At 63.8% G+C, this 10,107-nt stretch overlaps 1 protein-coding gene across 1 annotated transcript in view; it reads left to right on the forward strand.

The window, feature by feature from the left end:
- The first annotated feature begins 24 nt into the window (after window positions 1-24).
- The window catches only part of MICALL2 (MICAL-like 2), a 13,686-nt gene continuing 3,603 nt past the window's right edge, over window positions 25-10,107 (forward strand). Inside the window, 10 exon segments of the mRNA XM_011977551.1 lie at window positions 25-357; window positions 1,486-1,601; window positions 2,381-3,163; window positions 5,362-5,654; window positions 7,232-7,325; window positions 7,834-7,994; window positions 8,727-8,882; window positions 9,369-9,433; window positions 9,502-9,625; window positions 9,742-9,875. Of these exon segments, the coding sequence (XP_011832941.1) occupies window positions 175-357; window positions 1,486-1,601; window positions 2,381-3,163; window positions 5,362-5,654; window positions 7,232-7,325; window positions 7,834-7,994; window positions 8,727-8,882; window positions 9,369-9,433; window positions 9,502-9,625; window positions 9,742-9,875 (2,109 nt within the window). The 5' untranslated portion in view covers window positions 25-174.

Consider the following 10,107-nt stretch of genomic DNA (forward strand, 5'->3'; position numbering starts at 1 on the left):
GCTGTGCCAGAAAAATGTGCCCTCAGGGCTACCTCTCCCCAGCCCTGGGCCCCGAGGTCTCCCCCGGGCACCAAGGCCTGTGCCGGGCACTGGGACCTCTGGAGGGACCTAGACCCTTTCAGAGCCAGGCCTGGGACCCTCCCAACCCCTGCTTGTTTCCTGCCAGTTGGGGGCATGGCAGGCGTGAAGAGGGCCTCGGAGGACTCTGAGGAGAAGCCGTCTGAGAAGAAGGCTCCAGTCCAGCCAGTCACGCTGCCGTCGCCTACCCCCACCCGGAAGCCTCCACTATCTCCAGCCCAGACAAACCCTGTGGTCCAGAGGAGGAATGGGGGTGCAGAGGGTCCACCCCCCAAGACTGTAAGCTCCCAGCCTGCCCGCCCCCTGGTTCCCTGGGTTTTCCACCTGCGGGTGCAGAGGGGGCTTGTGGGACTACGTGCAGCCCCTAAGCCACGGGACCCGGAGGGGGTGTGGCCTCTAAGCCATGGGACCTGGAAGGGGGTACAGCCCCTAAGCCACGAGACCCGGGTGGGGATGCGGCTCCCCCAGTCCAGGACTCAGTCTTAGCAAGAGCCACCGGGACCGGCTCTCCAGGGCTCCGTCAAGCCAGGGGTTGTGATCCCACTTTGTACAGATGGGTAAACTGAGTCCCAGGGAGGACACAAAGGTGGGACAGAGCTTGAACCTAGATGGGCCCAGGACGCCTCCCTCCTGGGGAGAGAAGGGTTGCTGGGCTATGCTCTGTACCCAAGACCGGCTCTGCAGTGAACCCAGGCACCCCCACTTCTCAGAAGTGGAGTTGGGGTGGAAGGTGGTAGGCAAATAGCTGGTGGTTGGCACCCCCTGCTCCCCCTGGACTGCCACTCCAGGCTCCCAGGATGATGGGAATTGGATGGGATCCATGCCCCTTGACGGGGCAGGAGGCCTGGAATCTGTCTCTTGGCCCCCACCCTGACTGAAGGACCACTAGCATCAGGCCCCAGCTCCCTCCCCAGGGCTGGGCTAGAGTCCCTGGACTGGGGCTGCTTCCCGCCTGGGTGTGACCGCACCCTGCTGGCAGCTCCTCTCCCGGCCAGTTCTCCATCTATAAGATGGGCTCTTCCAGGCCGGGCGCAGTGGCTCACACCTGTAATCCCAGCACTTTGGGAGGCTGAGACGGGCGGATCACGAGGTCAGGAGATCGAGACCATCCTGGCTAACTCGGTGAAACCCCGTCTCTACTAAAAAATACAAAAAATTAGCCAGGCGTGGCGGCGGGCGCCTGTAGTCCCAGCTACTTGGGAGGCTGAGGCAGGAGAATGGCAGGAACCCGGGAGGCAGAGCTTGCAGTGGGCTGAGATCGCGCCACTGCACTCCAGCCTGGGCGACAGAGTGAGACTCTGTCTCAAAAAAAAAAAAAAGATGGGCTCTTCTGGCCTCCTGTGGGCTGCTGCCAGGAGGGAGGGCTGGGTGGACGGCCGCTTTGAGAGGTGCTGGCATCCTCCCCAGGGCCAGGTGTCAGTGGGCAGCTCGGTCAGCAGCATCTGCGGGATCTGCGGTAAGCACGTGCACCTGGTACAGCGGCACCTGGCTGACGGAAGACTCTACCACCGCAGCTGCTTCAGGTGGGGCTGCTGTCCACCCGCATGCCTGAGTATGCACCTCCCCTCCCAGAACCCTCCCACAGCTCCCACTGCCTCCCACCCAGCCGCATCCTCCTCCTCCTCTTCTTCCTCCTCCCCTTCCTCCCCCCTCTTCCTCTTCACTCTTCTCTCCTTACTGCTCTCCTTCCTCACCCTCTTCCCCACCCCGGGCTCTGTTGCTGACAGCCCAAGATGCTCTGCTGTTCCTAGACACCCAGGGCCTGAGGCCCCTCACTAAGCCCCAGTATCCTCCAGTGCCCCTGTCGAGATGCCCTCCCGAGTGTCCTTCCACACACACTGCCTCGGTCTCCCTCCTGTGCCTCAGCCTATCCCACTGGGGTGTTTTACTCAGTGGCCATCCCCAGCCCCTCCCTGCCACCGGATGGGGGCTCTTAAGGACGAGCTGTTCCCCCTCCTTCTGTCCCCAGCTCTGCAAGGCTGGGGTGGGTCAGTCCCCCCAGTTCCATCCCCCAGTCTGTGGGGCCGGGGTGGGTCGGCCCCGAAGCGGGGCCTGGGGTGGCCTGTGGGTGCGTGTCTGCTGACATGCGTGAGCACTCTCTGGGGTCTGTACCCCAAACAAGGATTTTGGTGGGGTCTGTGACTCAAGGGGTTAGGGACCCTGAGAAGTGGTGTGTGTTGAATGAATCGGCGACCTCGTGAGTGGACACGGGAGTCCGAAATGCCTGCTCTGGGAGCACATGGTGAATGCATGGCGGGGCAGGCGGTGCTGAGCTGGGGCTCCTGTGCCTTTCCTCCCTCAGGTGCAAGCAGTGCTCCTGCACGCTGCACTCGGGGGCCTACAGGGCCACCGGAGAGCCGGGCGCCTTCGTCTGCACCAGTCACCTCCCTGTGACTACCTCTGCAAGCCCCAAGTTGCCCGGTCTGGTCCCCCAACGGCCAGGGGCCATGGCTGTGAATTCCAGGACCCCCTGTTCCCCGCAGAAGGCCCAGGAGGCGAACAAGCCCGAGGCCAGACCGTCGGCCTGGGAGCCTGCTGCAGGCAACTCGCCTGCCAGGGCTTCCGTTCCGACCACACCCAACCCTCCAGCCACCAGCCCCGCGTCCGTCTGTGTGAGGAGCCCAGCCAGGCCCTCTGAGAGCTGCCCGGCCCCCACTCCCCTGGAGGGGAAAGTCCGCCCTCGTGTGACCAACAGCTCCCCGATGGGCTGGTCGTCAGCTGCCCAGCGCACAGCAGCAGCCGCCTCCCATCCCCCTGTGCCCCCGAGTGCCCCAGACCCTCGCCCGGCCACACCCCAGGGCGGGGGAGCCCCCCGAGTGGCAGCTCCTCAAACCACGCTCAGTTCAAGCTCCACGTCTGCAGCCACCGTGGACCCCCCAGCCTGGACCCCATCTGCCTCCAGGACCCAGCAGGCCCGGAATAAGTTTTTCCAAACATCAGCGGTGCCCCCCGGCACCAGCCCTGCTGGCAGGGGTCCCGCGTCGTCACTTGCTCCTTCCAGGGACAGCAGCAAGGAACAGGCACGGAACTTCCTCAGGCAGGCCCTCTCGGCGCTGGAAGAGGCTGGCGCTCCAACGCCTGGGAGGTGAGTGGCGTGGGGACCGGGGGTGCGGCCTCTATGCACCAGGTGAGTGGCGTGGGGGGTGTGGCCTCTATGCACCAGCCAGAGGGACCCCAGGAGGCCAGAGGGCTTGGGGGCGCTGCCCCTCCCTGGCTGCGTGGCCCTGGGGACTGAACCTCCCCCGCCTGTTTCCTCCTCTGGGGAATGGGGAGGAGGAGCCAGGACGGCAGTGCCTGTGGTCAGGATGGTGGGAGCTGGGTCCTTATGGAAAACCTGGTGTCTACCTGTGTTCGAGGGCATCATCGGTGAGGTGGCGCTGCTGCTCCAGGGCTCACGGTGCCGCACTCCCTTGGATCACAAGGGCCCTACGCCCATTTCACAGATGCAGGGACAGGTTGCGAGCAGGATCCACATTGGCTAGGCTGAGCGTCACCTTGTCTGAGTCCAGCCGGGCCCTGACCTTCCATGCCTGGGCCCCGCGCCTGCCCGTGCCTGGACCCTGGGCAGATGACGTGGACGGGTAGAGGGGGGCGCTGCGTCAGTTTCCAAAGACCCCCTCCCTGGGTGGCTTACACAGCAGAAATCCACTCCCTCACAGTTCCACAGGCCAGAAGTCCGACCTCGAGGCGTGGGAAGGGCCGCGCACCCTCCGGGGCACTAGGGGTGGACCTGTCCTTGTCTCTTCCAGCTCCCAACGGCTCTGAGCGTTCTTGGCTTGTGGCCGCCTCCCTCCAGTCTCTGCCTCCGTCTCCACGTGGCCTTCTCTCTGTCTGTCTTCTCCTCTTCTGTCTCTCCTAAGGACACTGGTCATTGGACTAGGGTCCACCCTAACCCAGCGTGGGTGCATCTTAACATGATTACAGCTGCCAAGATGGTTTACAGATAAGGTCACACTCTGAGCTTCCCAGGGGACGTGAATTTTAGGGGTCACCATTCAACCAAGTACAGTCACTTAACGAGTGAGGACACTTGTCGTGGTCTGGCTGGCAACGCTGTTTGCTGCCCCGTATTGGGCGGTGCAGGCGTCCCCTGCTCAGAACTGCCTCCTGCCCCCGCACTGGGCAGCAGGGGGTGCCCAGAGCCTCCAGGGTGGCCACAGGCAGGAGAAGAGCGAGTTCGCTCTGCTCCTCCTGGCACTGGCGGGTGTCCAGGGCATCCTAGGGACTGAGGATGAGTGTGGGGGCTCCAGGGAGTGCTTCCTAGGTGGGGAGTGGGGGGCACATGTGGCTGGGGAGGAGCCCAGCTCCTCTGGGGAAGCCGGTCTGGTCACCCCTGAGCCCGGTGTCGGGGGAAAGGGGGGAAGGAACCTGGTTGTCGAGCGGGGTGGGGACATGGAGGCACTGGCTCGGGGATGGGGAGGCACCTGGTGCCCCCACCTCAGCTTTGGCAGCCTCACTCCCGGCATGTGCCCGAGGGAAAGCAGGAAGGCACGGAGGCCTCGTGTCTGGCCCTGTGTCTGTGTGTCTGGCCGGGCTGGAGAGACTGTGTCACATAGGACTGAACCTGGCAGCCCAGGCCGGCCCAGGCTCTGACAAAGCCTCAGGTGCTTCCAGCCTGGGTGTGTGATGTGTTTCGGGGGCGGATGTTTTAATCTCAGCCAATACTGGATTTCACGAGAGAGTGGAATCAGCCACTGCATATGCTCATGCCAGAAACAGGTGTCTGTGGCCCGTCCCTTGCCAGGGTGGTCCATCCTGCTGCCAGAGGCTGGGCATTGGAAGCTAACTGCAGGGAGGCAGAGGGGTGGCCTGGCGCAATGGTCGGGGAGGCAGAGGGGTGGCCTGGGGTGATGGTGGGAGGTGGAGGGGTGGCCTGGGGTGATGGTTGGGAAGGTGGAGGGGTGGCCTGGGATGATGGTGGGAGGTAGAGGGTGGCCTGGGGTGATGGTGGGAGGTAGAGGGTGGCCTAGGGTGATGGTGGGAGGTGGAGGGTGGCCTGGGGTGGTGGTAGGAGGTGGAGGGTGGCCTGGGGTGATGGTGGGAGGCGGAGGGGTGGCCTGGGGTGGTGGTGGGAGGTGGAGGGTGGCCTGGGGTGATGGTGGGAGGTAGAGGGTGGCCTGGGGTGATGGTGGGAGGTGGAGAGTGGCCTGGGGTGATGGTGGGACTCTGTCTGGAGGGTGGGCATTGGGAGCAAGCTGCTGGGGAGGCAGAGGGGCAGCCTCGGGTAATGGCGGGAGGGCGCCTGGATCCAGCTGTGCCTGATACATGCTTTTTTACTTACAGGCCCTCCCCAGCCACTGCCCCTGTTCCCAGTTCTCAGCCCAAAACTGAAACACCACAAGCAAGTCCCTTAGCCAAGCCATTACAGCCCACGTCTCCCCAGGCTTTTGGCCTCCCTTCAAGGACGGACCCACCAGCCCCCCTGAGCACGAGCAGCACCCCTCAGGCATCCGTGTCGCCCCCGGCAGGCAGGAGGAGCTTGGCCGAACCCTCGGGGGTCGGCAGGGTGGGTGCTGGCTCCAGGCCGAAGCCAGAGGCGCTGACTGCAAAGGGTAAAAGCACCACCTTAACGCAGGGTGAGTAAGGGGCTGGGACGCAGGAGGCCATGGGGGCCTGCAGTTCTGGGACTCTCCCCTGGCCAGTTTCACCATCAGCCCCGCCCGCCTTCCTCTCCGTCTCCGTCTCCGTCTCTGTCCTCTGTGACACCTGCTCACAGCCTCCTGGGGTCCTGGCACTCTCTCTGTGCAGTGGCTGCAAACGTCCTCAGGGCTATGCTGTCCGCTGGCGCTGTTGCCCAGCCCACCCCACCCCATCCGCACCTCCTGTAGATGCCTGCAGCCCATCCCTGCAGCATCCCACTCAGCTCAGTCTGGCAGTGACACCTGGCGGCTCACAGTGGCCTGGCTTTGCTGTGGTCGGGCCTCCTTTTCTCCGCTGGTGTTTTGTGGTTTCTGCCTGTTGCTTTGTTTGACAACGTTGCATTGTTGCTGTGGCACTGTGTCGCCACGTACTGGAGATGGCGCCCTGTGCCCCATATCTCCCAGTGGTGTCCCAGTGACAGCACCCTGTGCCCCTTCCGCCCCCCAGGTTGTGTCCAGGTGACAACGCCCTATGCCCTGTCTGCTCCCCCGGCTGGTGTCCTGATGACAGCACCCTGTGCCCCGTCTCCCACCACCCCCCCGCTGGTGTCCCAGTGATGGTGCCCTGTGCCCCGTCCCCCCAGATGGTGTTCTGGTGACGATGCCCTGTGTCCTGAGGGCTCTGGTGCCTCCTGGGCTCGGAGCTCTTCCTGGGGCCTCCCTGGACCACACAGTCCTATTTTATGGGCTCACATGTTTTTGGGAACAGGGAGCTAGGTTTTTTCTAGGCACCTGGGGGTAGCCCACCAGGGGTTAGCCCCCTGCGTGGACATGGCCAGGTTGGGCAGGATGTGGGTGTAGGGCTTGTGAGGCCAACCCTGTGCCAGCCGGGAGGCCCAGGGCACGGGGATGGCCAGGCTACCCAGCGAGCTGTCGGCTGTGCCGGGACAGACCCCAGGCTCCCGGCAGTCCTGCTTTGATGCATGGCTCTGTCTCCCCACCTGGGGGCAGCCGAGGTCCCCTTCCCCACTTTACCATGGGAGACTGGCCGTCCGTGCCATCTGGGGGTGCCTAGAAAAAAGCTAGAGGTTCCCGCGGCTTTATTGAGCTGGGCTGAGAACACACTGGGCTGCAAAGGGTTTTTCCAGATCCTTCCCTTCAACTGAGTTCTCATGGTTAAAGCCACACCCTGAGCCCTGCTGAACAGGACCCAGGAGCCAAGAAAGCCTGCAGACGAGCAGCCGCGGTTCAGGTGTTCCCCTTGCACAGGCGGACAGAGGATCAGAGTCCATGGGGCTCACCCTGCCATGTCCCCACCCATTTGGCAGAAGGGGAAGTTGAGGCCCAGAGGCAGGGAGAGACTCCCCCAGGGACACAGCACAGGAGACCCAGCTGGGAGCCCCTTCCCCTGACCCCCTGCATGGTGCTCCTGATGCCCACAGGCCAGCTGGCTGTGGGGGTGTCTGAGGGTGGAGTGGCTGTGGGAAGATGGCAGGGGGAGGCACAGCCCTCCCTGCAGACACCCCATTCCCAGCACTCCCTCCTTATACCCAGACCCCTTGCCTCCCACCCAGACAGGAGCGCCAGCCCCCAGGAAGGCCAGGAGGATGGGCCGGCAGGATGGAGAGCGAATCTGAAGCCCGTGGACAGGAGAAGCCCAGCTGAGAGGTTAGAGATGGGTGGGGCTGGCCCAGGGCCTGGTACACCGTAGGTGCTTAATAAATGCAGTGAGTATGTAATCAACGATTGACATGCCCATCCAGGGATGGTCGCACCTCCCTGTGAGTAGCAGAGGCCAAGTCACCCCACCTGAGGGACATGGGGGCCGCTCTCCCTGGTTTGGGGACAGTGTTCCTGTGTGCCTCACCTGGGCACGGCAGCCCCCATGTGGGTTCACGCACCACGCCTGCAGCTGGGGTGGAGTCTCTCTGTGTGTGGGTCCCGTGGGGGCCCAGAGCTCATGCCTGGAGTCTGGTTCGCACCACAGCAGGTAGTGGTGCACACACCTGTGTCTGTGGGAGGGTCCCAGCAGATGTAGTCGGTGGGCTGGGAGGTGGTATTTGCTCAGAAGGCCACCTGCTCCCTCGAGCTGCTCTACACATGGCCTGGGAGCCCCTCCAGGTGGGCCAGGCCTGGGGCTGGTAGCTCGGGTTCCGACCTCATGCCTTCTGCCCAGGACTCTGAAGCCCAAGGAACCACAGGCCCTGGCAGAGCTGAGGGCGGGGGAGGCCCCCGGGAAGGTCTCAGGCAGCTTTGCGGGGAGTGTCCACATCACCCTGACCCCCGTGAGACCTGAGAGGATGCTGCGCCCAGCCAGCCCAGGACCCAGCCTCCCAGGTACTGCTGGACGGGACCCAGGGGCCCCCAGGTGCCTAGCTGGCCATCCCCCTTGGGTGGGGCCCCGGGACTGGACCTGTAGTGCCACCTCCTGGGGTGTGTGGGAAGGGGCTGTGGTCAGCCAGAGGTGCTGGTGGTCCTGGGCAGGCTTGTGTGCATGTGTGTGCAACTGTGTTCGTGTGATGCATGTGTCTGTGTTCATGTGTGATACATGTGTCCGTGCGTGCACCTGTGTTGATGTGTGATGCATGTGTGTATGTGTGATGATGTGCACGTCTGTTCATGTGTGTGATGCATATGTCAGTGCGTGCACCTGTGTTGTGTGTGATGCATGTGTGCATGTGTGATGCATGTGCATGTCTGTTCATGTGTGTGATGCATGTGTGTTCGTGTGTGCACCCATGTTCATGTGTGTGATGCATGTGTGTGCACACATCTCTCTGTGTATTCCCAGCACTCACAGGTGCCCTAGATCCATATCCAGCTCTCGTGCCACTTCCTGTGTGACCCTGAGCAGCCAGCATCCCCCTGGGTTAGCCCCCTGGGGAGACATGGCTAGGTTGGGCAGGACGTGGGTGTAGGCCTTGTGGGGAGCGGCTGCGGGCCAGTCGGGAGGCCCAGGGCACAGGGATGATTGGGCTACCCAGCAAGCTGTTGGCTGTGCCGGGACAGACCCCAGGCTCCCAGTGGCCCTGCTCTGACACGTGGCTCTGTCTCCCCACCTGGGGGCAGCCAGGTCCCCCTCCCCACCCCGCCGCAGGAGACTGGCCATCCCTGCCAGCCTTGACGTTTCTGACAACTGGCTTCGTCCGGAGCCCCCTGAACAGGAAGCCCGAGCGCAGAGCTGGAAGGAGGAGGAGAAGAAACCTCACCTTCAGGGCAAACCAGGTCAGCCCCAGAGACACTACTGCTGTTTGGAGTGTAGGTGAAGGGAGCCTTCCTCTGAGGAGGTAATGCCTGCTGGGGCTTTGGAGGATGCATAGGAGCTCACAGGGCCTAGAATGGAGGGATAGCCTGGAGGAAGGACCCAGCCCTGTGTCCTAGGCCCTCCCTCGTGAATAGAGACCCTAGCTGTCTCAGAGCACCTTGTCACAGACTCCTGATGATCATGGAATGTCTGCTCCTGGCAGCTTGAGGGACTGGGGTGGTTGGGTGTTGCTGACCCGGAGGAGGGCAGGGTGCAAGGTGGGGCCGGGCCTGGAGGCCACTCAGATGTCGGTGGGGCTGGGGCAGGGCAGCCCAGTGGGTGTGCGGGTCATTAAGGAGGCAGGGCTGAGGCCAGCTGTGCTGAGGTCAGGACCCTTCCAAGCTGTGTCCTGGTCGCTTAGGGCCTGGTGGCCGAGGCCCCGGAGGCTCACCCTGCCCCTTTTCCAGGGAGACCCTTGTCCCCGGCCAATGTCCCTGCTCCACCTGGCGAGACAGTGACCTCCCCAGTCAGGGTGAGTAGCGGTGGGGAGCCGGGCAGGGGCCCAGCCCTCCGGCATCCTCACCGCCCCTCCATCCCCAGCTGCACCCCGACTACCTCTCCCCGGAGGAGATACAGAGGCAGCTGCAGGACATCGAGAGGCGGCTGGATGCCCTGGAGCTCCGCGGCGTGGAGCTGGAGAAGCGGCTGCGGGCAGCCGAGGGAGGTGAGCGCTTCGGCCTGGTCCTGGGCCAGCCCGACTCCCACAGACACCCTCAGTCCTGGGGCTAGGGGCCGTGAACCCTGGTGGGCCCCCCTGCCCCAGCTGGCTCCTCTCCCCAGATGATGCTGAGGACGGCCTCATGGTGGACTGGTTCTGGCTTATTCACGAGAAGCAGCTTCTGCTGAGACAGGAGTCAGAGCTGATGTACAAGTGAGAGCCCAGCCGCGTGCCCCTCCTCGAAGGCCAGGACCTCGTTGCAGGCTGGGCAGGCCAGGCCGGGGACAGGAGCGCAGAGTCAGGCCTCATATGCGTGTCTCTGCAGCAGGTCCAGGCCCTTGTTGCTGTCTGGGTGGGCCAGGTGGGGGACGGGTGGTGAGTCAGGCCTCAGACGCGTGTCTGTGTGGCAGGTCCAGGCCCTTGTGCAGGCTGGGTGGGCCAGGTGGGGGACAGGAGCGGCAGAGTCAGGCCTAAGATGCGTGTCTGTG

This window comes from Mandrillus leucophaeus, unplaced genomic scaffold (genome assembly GCF_000951045.1).
Source record: "Mandrillus leucophaeus isolate KB7577 unplaced genomic scaffold, Mleu.le_1.0 Scaffold180, whole genome shotgun sequence".
NCBI classification, from domain to species: Eukaryota; Metazoa; Chordata; class Mammalia; order Primates; family Cercopithecidae; genus Mandrillus; species Mandrillus leucophaeus.